At 36.1% G+C, this 15,735-nt stretch overlaps 1 protein-coding gene across 6 annotated transcripts in view; it reads left to right on the top strand.

Annotated features, from left to right (window-relative positions):
• ADAMTS18 (ADAM metallopeptidase with thrombospondin type 1 motif 18) overlaps nt 1-15,735 on the top strand; it is a 69,592-nt gene that overhangs the window by 36,945 nt on the left and 16,912 nt on the right. For 4 of the 6 annotated variants that reach the window (XM_021408801.1, XM_021408805.1, XM_021408806.1 and 1 more), the window contains exons 11-16: nt 283-378; nt 746-939; nt 6,040-6,212; nt 7,621-7,751; nt 7,907-8,030; nt 9,235-9,479. In XM_021408801.1, the coding sequence (XP_021264476.1) occupies nt 283-378; nt 746-939; nt 6,040-6,212; nt 7,621-7,751; nt 7,907-8,030; nt 9,235-9,479 (963 nt within the window). The remainder of the gene's footprint in view (nt 1-282; nt 379-745; nt 940-6,039; nt 6,213-7,620; nt 7,752-7,906; nt 8,031-9,234; nt 9,480-15,735) is intronic. The other 2 variants (XM_021408802.1, XM_021408808.1) reach the window with 1 other exon arrangement.

The following is a 15,735-nucleotide window of genomic DNA, read 5'->3' as shown; positions in this document are numbered from 1 at the left end:
ATTTGTTCTTTCCAGGAGTCATAAGGAGTGGAGTTGAATACATAAGACCCAAGTCCTTGCCTACTTATGCTTATTTCCTTATACTTAAGGAAATGAACAGGTAATACAGCTTTGATGAAAACTTTCATGGGATGTGGCAAAAGGAGAAAGTTCTTGTTTTACTCCTATGCATTAACTTGGAAGTCTGGAAAGGATTTTTAGAGTTATATAAAAAGAAAAAAATGGAGCTTAAAGTCCCAACTTTGTGATGAAGGATTAGTACTTTTTTCTTTTTCTTTTCAGGATATTTGCAAATCTCTCTGGTGCCATAAAGTGGGTCATAGATGTGAGACAAAATTCATGCCAGCAGCAGAAGGAACAGCTTGTGGTATAAATATGGTAAGTGAATGACAAAAGGGAAAACATTTTAGCAGAATTTTCAAACAACATGGGAGGTTTTGAGGTTCTGACATCCCAAGACCGTCAATTAACATGGATTTTTTTGGTAAGATTACCCAAAAAGATATTCTCCAAAAGCACGGTTTTGAAGACTTGTACTTCAAAGATCTTAAACTCAGAGCTTGGACAAGTTTTAGGACTCTGCTTATGTATACCACTGTGTTAACCAATGTCCTACTTCAGAATTCTTGTCATACTGAGAACTATCTCATAGATCTCAACTGGAAACATTTGATTTATTAGGCTAAAGCACTTGAGCTTTTACATTTCCTTTTTTTTTTTTTTTCTTCTGTTTTGCACCTACTAGGTACCACTAACTCTGATGGGATATTTTTTGGCATTCTTTTGGCAGTGGTGTCGAAGAGGACAGTGTGTCAAATACGGTGATCATGGACCCAAGCCTGTAAATGGCCACTGGTCTGCCTGGTCTGAGTGGTCACAGTGTACTCGGACTTGTGGAGGTGGGGTCACATATCAAGAAAGACACTGCAACAATCCAAAGTAAGACATAGATATGAAAAGGTATTAATTCTATACTATTTATGTTATTAAAACAAAAGAAAACAAAAAGAATGTAGTCCATTTCTTGGGAGAAATAATATGCGTGAAATGCTTCTCAGGCCTTTTTTCCTTGTCCAGTAAAACCACTCAGTAGCTGAAGGACAGACATACGTTCTGCTAGTAGAAAGTAGTGGCTGTCTGAAGACTTCTAGAACACTGGAACATCTATACAGCCCAACTTTCTGAATTTATTGTGTGACACTGCAGTTTATCCGACACCTGCTGCAGTAGAGAAATGCCACACAGACACATTCACACTTAATAATTTAAGAGTAAGTGAAATAATTCTTATAAGCTATTAAAAGACTCCTGATGGGATCATACTATCTTGTATAATAAACCAGAGATGTTTAAAGTCAATATCAAAATGGTTGCAGACGGATGACTTTGTATGCCTGCCATGTTCTTTGTGTTCTTTTATGTTTCACAGGTCATAAAGTTGCTGAGCCATAGAACTGTATGGTAACTCATAAAACATTGCTAGTTTGTTCCTCTAGTGAATGTCTTATCACTGTAAATACTATTCCATACAATACTATTTCATGGTAGAAATAAAATGTTATCAGATCAAAATCCTTTCTAAGTACTCAAATAACTGCAACTTACTAGAAAAAAAAGATTTCACTATTTCATACAAAACTTTAACAGGCATATACATATGAATAATAACATATACAATATACACAATAAAAACAGCATTTAAACTACAGTAATATAAAAAGAAAGCATTACACATTTTATATGAGGCCGTAAGGAAGCCTCATACCTACTATAGAGTGCTACAGTAGTAATATCCACACTTTATATATTATGTCATGGGAAAATGCAAAAATGTAAATTAGTTTAAATAGTCTTTATTACCCTCAGTCAGTCAGTCTTCACAGATCCATAGCAGAGCATTCTCAACCTTTTCTGTTGTTTCTCTGTGGTCTTTCATACATCAAATTGGTTGGATTGGTTCATTTTTAAAAGTATTTAGCAAGAGAATGAAGAGTCTCAATTTTGTCATACATATATTTTGGTTTTGTTACCTTAGTCCGTTTTTCCTGCTAAATTTGCATGTATGTAGGTTGCCCTCTCCATGATGCAGAAGAATGTACATCAGTTGGAATGTTTCAGTTTGGCTTGTTGTAATAACTAATAATGATTTCAAATGAGGTTAACGCAAAAGCTCTTCTTCTTGAAATGTGCCTTGCTATAGCATTTTGAATGTAAAACTTGTATTCAGAGTCATCTATCTGTTCTAACTACTGTAAAACCTGATGTAAGACTAGATGTCAGAACTGGACTGTATCTCTACAGAATTTAATTTTATTACAGTAGTGTTTATCCAGTTAGAGCAAAGAGAATAAACTACAAATCTCCCTCACAGTTATAGTGATTAAATTAAAGGACTATAAACAAGCCATCTACACAACAATGTATAACAGTGAATGAATATTCAGGTAACGTATTTCACATCACAGAACTTTCGTATGTAAGTAGAATCATTAGAAAAATGATCCTACCCATTTTCAATGTTAAACCATATGGAAAGATTTATAGCCTACTGACTGTTCATTGTTCACTTCTAAAACTACAGATAAACAAAGAATAATGATTCCTTTCTTTCTGAACTTCTGAAAAATATTTCAGATGTTTATACATTTCAATATATGTATTATTTCATACGTAAGATATTTATTTCAGTTTTCCTAATCCAGGTTTGTGTAGGAGCTGATGTTTGTTTTGTTCAAATGCCTGACAGAAGATTGTAGATAGCAAAATTCTGAGAATGACAATAAATAATATGTATTTGCATAAGAGATTATGACAGGAGCTGTGGATCTCTGAAGAACCGACTGGATTCTAATGTGTTTTTTTAAGATTAGTACTCCATTTTTTCTGAACAACTGACTTAGGAACACTGAAGGAAATTTCTAGGTTTCCAGTGATTTCAGTGGTGACGCACCTTACTTAAGAGCTTAAAGACAGGTGAGGAATGTAGCTCCAGGCTGCTGCTTATGAAAATCTCATTATCCATATTTGTATGCGAAATTCACCTCTTGAATATGATATCCAACCAATTCAATTTCCTTTTGTTTGATAATTGTAAGATGGACATTGTGACCACATCCAAACAGCTCTGGATAAGGCTTCTGAATGATCACCTCAGTTACGTGTGAATTCACAATAACAAACACATATGGAGCTCACCTGTAGAACACAGGGCTATGAAGATTTGCTAAAATCACTATATGTCTCTAATTTGTCCCAGTGTAAATTCGTGGATCTGTTTTTCATCCATTTTACAATCAAGGTACTTTTCCAATATACGAATAGGTTAAATAATTTACTACTTTGCTGAGAAAGAACCTTAAGAGTGAGAGATTTAAATGAATACCTCAGTCATACCTGTGATTGTGAAAGACATTTTAGAGCTTTTGAATGCATGCAGAGAACTATTGTCCAGCTTTGTGATACTGTCATAATATGATCATAATATGAACAGGAAGTTGAATTTAAGTAATTATAAATCATGGAAAAAAATAGGAGTCCAGAAATGTCAGGGTAATTCCCTGTGTATGAAATGTTTTCCTCAATCAGATTACTTCTAGGATTTTACACTCTCTGTGTTACATTCCAATGAACAGCCACTTTATTTTCCTCCATTGTTCATTAAGTGTAGTCTAAAAAGGGTAGAAACTGCAGAATTTATTTCAGTTGCACTTGTAGCGTTTTAATATTTGATTCTTATATGAAGTGGAGCTTGGCAGTTTTGTACTTAGACTCCTTTTACAATTCATTTTTTGGACATGGATTTTTTGCTGTCCTTTCCTTCCTAATTACTTCCTTCTCCAATTATCATCAGTAAGGCCTCAGCTATACCAGCATTTATTCATGCAAGGATCTTTACCAGAACATGCCAAAGCTGGGAAGGTACACAGATGAAAATTTAGGCTCCATCTGCATTCGGAGCACTATACTGCTATAGTGGAATACCAGTGAGCATGATTATACTCACAGAGCTTCTGTTAGCCTTGAAGCCAAAACCTGTTGTTATAAACCAACCAACAGAAGTGTGATTTTATCAGTGTAGATAGTAGCCTTTTCTCTGAAATTTGTTTTTGTAGCTCTCCAGTTTCCTGTGAATTACTTAACACTTCCTGACATCTTGATGTAAAAAAGGAAGGTGGAAATGTTTCTATGAATTCTCTGGCCAGCAATTTCAGTAATGAGAGTGTACTGTAAGATCAAAATACTGTTGTGACAGGGATGGAGAACAGAATGCCTGTTTCAGTGTTTCCCTAGTTTGGTGGAATTTTATACCATCCTCAAATACAAGCCTGTGGCTAGAAATCATGATCTAGCCATAAATAATTCTATTATACTGTTTGTTTGGTGGCATTTACTTGGAAGAAAGTTGCTTCTTTTCTGTACACTTAAAGCAGATTTATACTCTGGGGTGGAGGAAGTCAAAAAATCTTACATGTGCTGAAGCTGGAAAGAAAATCTGTAGAGACTTGAGTAAGAACCCAACACTTGGCTGACTTAACTGCAAGCTCCCTCCAGCTGAAAGTCAACACAAATACTCCCTGACTTCATGGATATTTCACATCCTACCTGCCCTTCAAGGAGTGAATTGCCACCACCTAGGTCAGAAAATCTGACTCTTTTTAAGACCTTCACTGCTGTACTGTCTGGTATCAGCATAGGTAGTAGATGACCACAAGAAAGGTCAGTTAAAGTGTTTCTTCCACAGCATGTTTCTCTGGTGCTTCAACCCAGTTTTAAATGGAGTAGAAAAGTGTTTCCAACTCTTCCTTTAAGAAACTGTTTTGTAGCCCTGAATTATGGAAAATCCAGATATTGTGCATGTTCCAAGCTGACTCAAAACATTAGAACCAAGCCCCAGCTTGGTTAGTGGGTTAGATGTGTGAGAATTAAAATTCACATCACAAGCTGTGTCCGTAATATTCCACAGTCAGAAGCTGCATGAGATACTTGATATGGTTTACAGTTATAGTATGCTTTTTAAGGCTTTAAATAAGCAATGCTGATCATACTTGCTGGACCATACCTTTTATATTAACTATACATTTAGCTATCATCTGTATATAATATTTTATATTTAAATATATATTTAATAGCATTTGTATTTAAAATTATCTTAACTACTAATAATTATTAAATAACTGATACTGTGTCTAATGTTATTATCTCATATATTTTAGTCTTATTTTTTCCCTAATGTGTGTGTAATATGGTCATGGCAACCACTGAAAGATCATAGCTTATTTTCCAAGTATGTATGTTTCCTAATTTTATATATCATAATATAGATGTGTGCAGGTGCAGAAGTTACTTTTTTTTTTTTCACTTGATACAAGAAATAGTATAATATGACAAAGTTCTTAAGAGTCTGGGGTTTTGAAAACTTGGCTCAGTGCTTGCAGATACATATCTGAGAGCAGTGGAACTGCAAAAATAACATCAGTGGATTCTTAGGAGATCCAGAGGGAGTAAAAAAAGTGAGTGAGTATATTTCTCAGCAGCTTATGAGACCCTTCAGTCACTTTAAAAAGTGCAGTTCTTACATTTTTACATTGGCTTACAGCTATGTGCATAGATCAAGTGGTAACAAATGCATGCACACACATATTATTCTGATAGCATAAGATACTAGCAAAGTAACAGAATGCATTCTTTTCATCCTCCAATTTTTGCATGTGTTCATTTGTGTGTTACAGCGGAGTAAGGATAGCTGTACAAAAAAGACTAAAATCAGCCAATACAAATAGCCCTATACAGTTTAATTAGTGAAAACATTGTTCACCTCTAGGTGTTTGCATCTTTGCTGAGTTTGCAGTGATCCAAGGAGATTATTCATGGCAACCGCTTTGCTGGGTTTTAGCAACTTTGAAAATTAACGGTTTGTGTAAGAAATACTGATTCCTTAAGACAATATGTCCTCTCATTTTCTCTGTTAATATGTAAGTAACATGCCAATCACATAAAAAGCAGGTGTTGCCAGTTATTATTTTTTCTTTTCTTTTTAAGGCCACAGTATGGTGGCAAATTCTGCCAAGGTTCCAGTCGTATTTATGAACTTTGCAATAATCAGCCATGTCCAGCAAGTAGTTTGGACTTCCGTGCCCAGCAGTGTGCAGAATACAACAGCAAACCTTTCCGGGGATGGTACTACAAATGGAAACCATATACTAAAGTGGAAGGTAATTATGCCACAGCTTTGATGGACAAAGGCAATTTCAGGAAGCAAGCTATCAGCTGCAATTCATCCATATTCCTTAGGCAAATATCACCCTGATGTAAGCAAACAGAAATTCAGTTGGCTTATTTGAGGTATGTTTGCTTTCCAGCATAGTTGAATCCGTCCTCTTATGTGATACCGTCTGTATGAACACGCAGAGTTCATTCCGGTTGAGAATGTAAATCTTTGTCCTTAGCATGACTCCCTAGCTATTGCTGCCCCTTTCTTTAATTTTATATTCCATTTATTTTGGTATAAAACCAAAACAATAGACAGCAACAAAAATTCCATTAATTTTTCTGCATGGGAAATGAGAGATCCCACAGTAATACTACCAGAATCTTCTTTCCTTTGGAATGTTCTCAGATTTCAAAATCTAACCATAAATCAAACTTCTCACTTTTCTACTGGTACAGTCCCATAAGAATCATAAGAACAAGTAATGTACTGGCATACATTTTTTAAAGTCATCTTTTACTAAGAAATCTTTATAAAGTTCAGGTATCAGTAACTATCTCTTGTCTTTTGTGGAATTAAATGTTATTTTTAATTTATACGTCTTAATTTTGTAAATACTTTGCATCAGTGTTCTCCATTATACTCTTGAAAACATGAGCTCTTTCTCCAAACTGCTACAGATGCCTTGCCTGTGTAGAATGTGGAGTGCTAAGCAGGGCTGAAAATCCAACTGATTATTTATGAATAAAAGGATACTGTTTCAAATTTAATTTCATGTTCCTGAAAATTTTATATTGCTTTATTTGTATTAAAATTGTGCTTTGTGTCAACAATTACAATAGCATCACCGTATTGGCCAGCATCAAATTTATCAATCCTCTATAAGCACAATATACTATCTGTGTGTAAGAAGAAATTTGATTGACAGTGGTTTGGACTTTTTAGAGGAAAAGTGCCTTGCTTAGGGGAAATCCTGGTCCCAGTGCTAGCTTCCAGCTGAACACTTGTGCAATCCTATCTTTCTAAAATTGTAATAAACATTAAGTACAATTATTACAATCCCCAATTTCTTTTAATAAAAAATGAAATTTGAAACTGAGGACAAGTGGAGCTGAAATCACGGCCACATCAGCAAAGCTAATGGAATGTGCCTGCTTTTACACTGGTGTTGAGCTCTTAATTCTCTGAATATGTGGAACATTAAACCCACACATTGTTTTAAACTATATTTGGCTCTAATTCCACCTATCTTGGGGTCCTAATATGTCATGACACAATTAATCCTTGTAGCTGCCAAATGTCATCTAGGATGCAGGAAGAAACGGGTGCTTTGCGTTGTTTTTTTGTTCATTTTCAAGCCATGCCTCAGGTCTACTAACACTTCTTCCTTTGTGTTTTTTTTTTCCTCTCAGAGGAAGATAGATGTAAATTGTACTGCACAGCTGAAGACTTTGACTTTTTCTTTGCAATGTCCAGCAAAGTGAAGGATGGAACCTTGTGTTCTCCTAATAAATATGATGTTTGCATTGATGGAATTTGTGAAGTAAGATAAAATTAAGTTTCTTACAATTCTAATGTCTTTTTCTTTTCTTTTTTCTTTTTTTTTAATAAGTGGGGAATTGATTCCTTTATAGAAAATGCAGCTGTTTCTTCAAATCTCTTGTGTCTGAGTCCTTCACTTCTGCCTTTTGGTTGCAGAAAGTAGGGTGTGATCATGGACTTGGTTCCAAAGCTGTACTGGATGCTTGTGGAGTTTGTAAAGGAGATAATTCAACATGCAAGTTCTTTAAAGGCCAATACTTGATCCAGCACAAAGCTAACGGTAAGGAAAGCTGTTCCACATGATCATCAACTCATTGCTCTGCTGTATCCCCATGTAATATATATGATTCCTTGCTCATTAGGGCAGTGGTTAGAAGTCCAGATGTGAACTGAAAATCACAGGGAGAGTGAAAGAGGAGTTCACATTTCTCCTGTTTCTTGGAAGAAAGCTATGAACATAAGTCTTGGTTAGTTAATCTGCAGGCATTCCTCCTGTTTCTTAAAACATTTTCCTTTTATGTGTGAATTTCCTTTTTAAAAACATTTTGGGATTTTAAGCGTGTCAACAGTTCTGACTGGAATGGGACAATAGAAGTCCCATTACGTGTATCACAAAAAGTGATACACAGCCTAATGCCAAACAGGACAGTATTTCCATGCCCATTTTCAAATGAAGTTGACTGAAAGCAATCCAGTTGATTCAGTAGAAGAGCCAGTCATTAGGATGAAGACTTTTCTTTAGTGGTCTGTCATGGGTTTGTTGTAAAATCCTCTCACTGTGCCTCAGTTTATCAGACATAAAATGGAGATAATAAATATTTCTTTACCCCCATGGGTATTTTGCAGATCCATTAATTGATGGTCATAAGATACGTGAATGCTACAGTGAGATGCACCAGGAAATTGTTTAGGATATAGCTATATAGAAATACAATGCGAGGAGAATAATCTAACTACGCTTGGCGAAGTGAGCTGTGTGCAGTGAGTCCTGGAGGTTGTCAGCATTGTCTCAACTGACTGTAGAATGAAGTAGGTTTCTAAATGCTCAAGAGTGCGATGGGTCACAGCAGGGAGATCCAATGTTATACAGGGCTTTGTGGGAGCTCTCTGTATCCAGGTGATCTCAAAAAGATTGTCCATGACTGAGGTAGGACCTTCCCTACTGTAGGGAAATACAGGGAAAACATGGTAAAACGTTTACAGTGAAACCATCGTTATTCTGTTCTGCATTTTTCTAAGGTGAACTTGCTGCTTCTTGTCTTCAGTGCCAAAAAAATTCCAGGAATTGAAATACCTCAGAGTTACTCTGATTACAGACTGCATAGGGGGGTTAAAATCAGAACTGGTTTCTTCTTGTGGAAATGGAGTAACTTTGGTGGATCAGAACAGCTGTCTTCAGTATCTTTCAAACTGGCTCAAGAAGGAGAAACCTCCTCTATCTGTACAACAATTGCAAAAATGTTGCTTTACTTCTTTTATTTCAGACTACTATGCTGTGGTCACTATTCCAGCAGGAGCACGCAGCATACACCTCCATGAAATGCAGATCTCGACCAGCTATCTCGCCGTGCGCAATCTCAGTAAAAAGTATTATCTCACAGGAGACTGGACAATTGATTGGCCAGGAAAGTTTCCTTTTGCTGGAACAGTTTTTGATTATCAGCGCTCTTTTAACCATCCAGAGAGTCTATATGCAGCTGGACCAACTAATGAGACACTGGTCTTTGAAGTAAGCTTTCTTCTGTTTATTCTTCCCTTGATGTCTATTACAGGATTAGTAACGACAGCTTTAGCTCTGCGCTGTAGCTCTCAGAGAGATTAAAGAATAGCGTTGAGTCATGATAGTATTCAGACTTAATTATGTAGTCGTGCTAGATTGAAAGGCCTTTCAGCAGTCCATCAAGGTTTGAAGTTTACAAAACTGTCACAAATTCAGTGAAAAGAAAGGTGCACAGAACATAGTGTGTAGCATTATTTCTCCACTGCTGCACAATGGTAATAGAGATTATAAGCACATCCCACAAGTGGTGTACTATAAAATTTAGTGATACAAAAAAAAAAAAAAAAAATCTAAGTGACGCTATAGGGCTTGGAAGTAACAGTTTCAAATAATGCCTTGGAAACTGCAGGCACATGTAGCCCTTCTTACATCTGCCTTGGGGCACAGATGGTCTCAGCACCATGCATTAGGCTCCTGGGTAATTTCTGTTGATTCGGTTTTATTGGTGATAGCATCTAGAATAAAAAATTTTATACATGTTTATCTCCCAGTCGACTTTGTACCACATACTCCATCTGCCAGATGTCCCGTGTTGAGACTATTTTGAGTAGAAAGTAAATTTGGTACATAGATGGTTTGATATTGTGTTGCAGTTTTGAAACCAGTCACAAGTACTTCTGTTGTGGGAAACAGCTCTGCATTGGGTTGCCTCACTAGATTTTCTGTTAAAGTGTATCAGAACATCTGAGGGTCAATGTCTGACGGAATCACCTGAGTGTTTACTGATCATTAGCCACATCAGCCGGCCTGCTTTGTTGGAAGGCTCTAGCAAATCCCTGCGTTTTTGTCTGTTATGTCTGTTTTGATGAATCATTTCATGGGAGAAGGAAGGAGCACTCTCTAGGAGAGATTCAATTCCTTCCCACTTCTTCCAGCAATGCCCTGGCCAGCTCGCTATCAAACACCCCTTTCTCTGGAGAGTAGTTGGGGAGCATGAGCACGAGGCCTGTCCCCACCGTGAGGCAGTGGTTGGTGGTTCTTCATCCCATCACGTAACACCGTAACTCAACGCTGCTGTCTGCACAAGTTTAGCAGGAGTAGTTAACCAAGGACTCTGCATCCTGTTTCCATTACACAGCTTTGTTCCTTTAAACTTAGAAACGCAGCAAATACAGACTGTGATATGAAATATATTCTTCAAGGATTATTTAAACTTTCACAGCTACTCAGTAAAGTTTTATTTTAAATACTGAAGAGCCTTACCATTATTCATACTGAGTAATGTACTTAAACATCTATTTAAGCACCATTGAAGCTCACAGACCTTGAACATACGTTAAAGTACTTTAGGATGGACAGTTTGGAGAAAGGTATATATTACCTATGGACATAGGAAAAAGGTATATATTTTAGCAAATTATTATCACAATTTGCAATGCCATCTTAAAACATTTTTTTTCTCTTTTGAAGATTTTTCATTTGGGATGTGTAGGGTAGTAAGAATATTTTAGTCCAAAGAAGAGTTTTGGCCTACAAGTTACAGACATGCTTCCATGTCCACAAATCATTTCCAAAATAGCCTTACACCAAAGAAAGAAGCATACTTATAAACGTTATGAAATACTAATCTGAACTCTCAGGAATCTTATTTGTCATAGTACAAAGTAAATTGAACTGTATTATTATAGAACTAAAGTATGAATAATAAATTGACTGTAGATGACTTACTTGGCTGCATATTGTGCAAATACTTCACAGAATAAAGATTAAAGAAAAAAAGCTTAATGTCAAATACCACTTCTATTTTCATCCTATCATATTATGCTTAACAGTTTTATTAAGATTTAGCATTTAACTTGAGGCTATTGCTCCTACAAAAGCTTATTTAAACTTCCCTTGTATTTTTATTGAAATACCTACACCACTGACTTTGGTAACTGGGGATTCTAACAACTGGAAATGTTAAAGTTACATATTCCCCAACTATATATATATATGAGCTGTAATAAAGATTTCTTTCAATAATTTAAGCAACAGTGAACAAGATGAATTCTGGAAAATATGCAAAATCTTGTTTGTTCTCCATTATTTATGCTTTATCAATAACTAAGCAGCAAAAATGCCAATGAAAACTAAAGAACATGCTTCTATGAGAAAACACACATTGCTGAATATTTATTTGCAGCAGTAATAGTGAAACAAATCCTACTTAACGATAAATACTAGAATCTGAGGGAAGGCTGAATGAAAGGAACATTTAAGCATGCTATGTTGTAGATCTGTTTTTATCTCATCTGTAATTTTCAAAGAAGCCTGCAAAATAAATCCTGCCAGCAAATTTTTTATCCAGTTAAATTGATTTCCAGTAGGATGAGGCTTTCCAGGGCCCAGACTTCAATTTCTTCTTGTAGTTTAAATATTTTTTCTTTATTTTTAATTATGTCACATTCAACACCAATTTAATAATTATTTTCTGGATTCAATTTTTTCCAGAAGAATTCAGTGGAAGTCCTTGTAAAAACATACACTGCAGGGACTGAGAAACTGAATAAATTGCATAAGTAAATACAGGAACTTTTAGTATTCAGGTGGGTACGAAGTGCAACTTTTCGTAGGTGTATTTACTGCTGTTCTACCATGATCAGAAAGACAGATTAGCAGAGCTTGCGCTTAATTTTGTAGTCATCGTTTTGCTAGACATTTGCGTGGTGACCCAAGCAACCCAGGTTTTCAACTACATTTCTGGATGCAAATCAATCTGCTGCATCCAGAAAGTTGAGGTTACGCATGTCCTCTGAGCAACATTCACAGGAGAGGATGGGAGCAGTGCTCTGCAAGCATGGGTCCAGACAGGTCTAGCACATCTGTGCTCAAGGCAATCACTTCCTTTGAAATGCAGTCTCTCTCCAAAATATTTTCTTGAAAGAGACATCTGAAGCATGTATTAAGAAAGAAGGATGAAACCTAAATAAGAAAAAAACCTTAAAATTCCCTATTGTCTTGCATACCACAAGTAATAGTTCAGCCTTACAGTCATACTATGTTTCATATTTATGTCTTATTGTACAGCATGTTCCTGTGCATCTGTGTTTTTCTATCAGGTTTTCCAATAGCTAAGCTGACACGTGTCATTTAATCAGACTTTGCAGTCCTATTCAGTAATGGATGAGAGACAAAAATCACAAAGTACTTTTCTTATCTATCCTGGATTTTCACACACAAAAAACCAACCCAAAACTCACATATATATATATTTACATACATTATGTGTATGTAATTATGGGAACCAGTCATACCAAAGAAGACAAAGAATAGCAATTCTGTAATTCAACTAGATTGTGGGACTAAAAATACAAACTTCAGTGGCCAAATATTTTCTGAGGAGCAGGAGAACATTGTGTGAAGAATGCAGGATTAAAATTGTAGGATGAGTATTTCCTGAGCCCAACTACTGGAAGTGGATTTAAATGAGATTTTAAGAATTCAGCAAAGCACTTTCTGGATTGGTGAAGAAGTAAATTCATAGATGTAGGGAAAGCAATGCAGTGTATACCAGTGCCCTTTAAAATTTGCATATATTTCTGAAAAGGGTGTTTGTAATATTGTTATTTTTGTGATTGTGGGTTTGTAGAAAGCAGTAAAAGCCTAAATGAGAAATATTCAGGGGTTGAGAAGGCAGTTCCCAAAATGTCCAAATTCAGACTAGATGAAATAACAGGCAAAGGTCAGTGTGGTGGAAACATGATAGTTAAATGATAATTTAGGATCAGAAATCAATACCAGGTTTTAAAATATGGTTTCTGTAGCACAATTGTCTCATCTTAAATGGAAACATACTGGATTTTTTTTAAGTAGTTGAATATATTCAGCTTATTTATTTGTTGGTCATATAAGGTCACCCCTGCCAACCTCGACAGCGTTTTTCTCTTAACTGAAAAATACTTAACCTAGGGAGGAACAAACAGTAAATTCATCATTCATTCATCTAGCTTAGGAAGTGAGGGCTGACAGTCATCACCTCTAAATGCTGAAATTACTTTCCATAAGGTGCTAACAGAGCATCAGGGACACGGGCATCAGAGGGCTCCACTGACACAGGTCTCGTATGAGGGTCACTTGTAACTTCCATGTTCTGAAATATTCGGTCACCCTCCACCACTGACTTGAATCAAGGGAAAGACTCTGAAAGTGCAAAAGAAACTGAACACCTAGGTCAACCTCAAAAATATTGTATCAACTAACTTAAAAACACGATAACTTGATGATTTGCTTGTCCGTTCTATCAATAAATGAATGAAGAATGGATTCAAGAACTTGTATCTGATTTGAGAAAGCACTCTAAAGTTTTTCAGGATGAGACAGAATCAGTGTCTTCACTGACGTTTACCTCAGACTTGGTGAAATACCTAATCAAGGAATTGTGAAATACTGGTGAAAAAATGTGGTTTATTTTGACAGCAGTAGCAGATGGAAAGGATGCTTTCAAAGTGGCAGATATTCACAGGAAGGCTAATGGACCTTCAAAGCAGGCAAATGTCTAATTAAAATCAGTAAATCACTTCCTTTTTGTCAATAGGGGAAAAAAAAGAGAAAGAAGGCCAGGTGGAATGACTTTACTGATGATCTAGCTGCCACTGGGAGAAAGCCAAGTTGTAGTTATAAAACATTACATTTATTATTAGCTACTAGATGATAAATTTGTACTGATTTCCCCTAAAGAGAAAGTAAGGTAAAGAGAGCTAAGATGTGCTTATAAGATACAGATGTTGATTCAATGCAATGGATAAAAGGGTTCTCCTTTAGTGAAGAGAGACTAGCTGGACAGCATCCCTGAAGGTTGTACATTTGGCATGTGAACAGTAAAAAAAAATTTAAAAAATGGAGACACAATAACAACATAAGATAAATTTGAAACAGCTGAAGTAGGAATGAGATCATGCAGGACCTTTCAAGGATACTCTTTATTATTTTTTTCCCCTTTTAATGACCTTAGTGGACTTTCTTGAAAATCAACATTTTGTCATAAGCTTTTAGTTAATATTTTGTTTAAAGTGACTTTGGAAATACTGAAAAGGATAGAAGCTCTTTTGTTTTAAGGTTTGGCTTAAGCAACCAATATAGATGCAATTCTTCCTTTACTGATGCTTTTCTCTACAGGTGTTCTCTCACTTTCCTTTGAAGCTCCTGGTGTTAGCCATGGTCAAGGATCCCATGTAACTGCCCATTGAGCCAATGGTCCTGTTCTTTATCTGTTTGTAACAGTGTCATCTACTCCATGCTTTCATTTACACTACTGAAAATAGATTAAATTCATTAATGTCAGTGAGATTAATCTTGACTGATCAAAGAAATCGGAATCTGGCTTAGTATGTTGGATGCTAATACATTTATTAAATGGCACGTATGCTCAGAGAGGATAAAAGTTGCAGTCTCACAAGCATCTTTCTGAAAATCCAAATAACGTAGCCAGGCACTAGTCTTCTGCACAGAGAAGCTTCTTAGCCTACCCTTACTGCTGTAACTTATGGCTTACTGGAGACAGCTCAGCTCTAACGTGGACCTCAAGAAACTATCAAAGACTTACAAAACATGGGAGGGACCCAGGAAATGTAGATGCAATTTGAAGATGCAGATCAAAGCTGCCATGTATGCTGGGGCTCAAAGTCTGGGCTCATGCCCATTTTGTAAATGATGCACATGCAGAGTGAGTAAAACTGAAAATACATTTTCATTTAGCAGATATGGGAAGCACATACAGGTAAACAGTAGTTATTCCTTTACCAGGCTTTTTGTTTAAGCTCAGCTCGAGTCTCTAAGTAGTAGGTGCCTATTTCTCCTTCACAGAGACTGGGATTCATTTTTACATCTGGCTGACCTGCGAGACACTTGTATATATTCCCATACATTAGACAGATTATTATGGGAGAAAGAGGAATTTATCTTGTATTACATAATCTCTTTTAATTCAGTGTATTGCAAGTGACTTCATATCACCTTAAAAGCACAAAGGCTCAATCATAAAAAGGCATGTTTCTAGGCTTTTTAGAATTTTGACCTGCAAAGTGGAGTATTGTACAGGAGACTTAGGATAGCCACAGTTAAAAAGAAATAAAAAAGGAATCTCAAGGATAGGGGCAGATGCACAGCTAGTTTAGAAAATTTATTGGTTTATCTTTGAAATCAAAATTAGCAGCAAAAGGAGAAGGTTCTTTACCCAGGAGAATTCCATTTATCCATTGTTTTAACATTTTATGCCCTAAGCAAA

This window comes from Numida meleagris, chromosome 10 (assembly GCF_002078875.1).
Source record: "Numida meleagris isolate 19003 breed g44 Domestic line chromosome 10, NumMel1.0, whole genome shotgun sequence".
In the NCBI taxonomy this organism is placed as follows: Eukaryota; Metazoa; Chordata; class Aves; order Galliformes; family Numididae; genus Numida; species Numida meleagris.
This window is presented reverse-complemented; position numbering and strand designations above follow the sequence as displayed.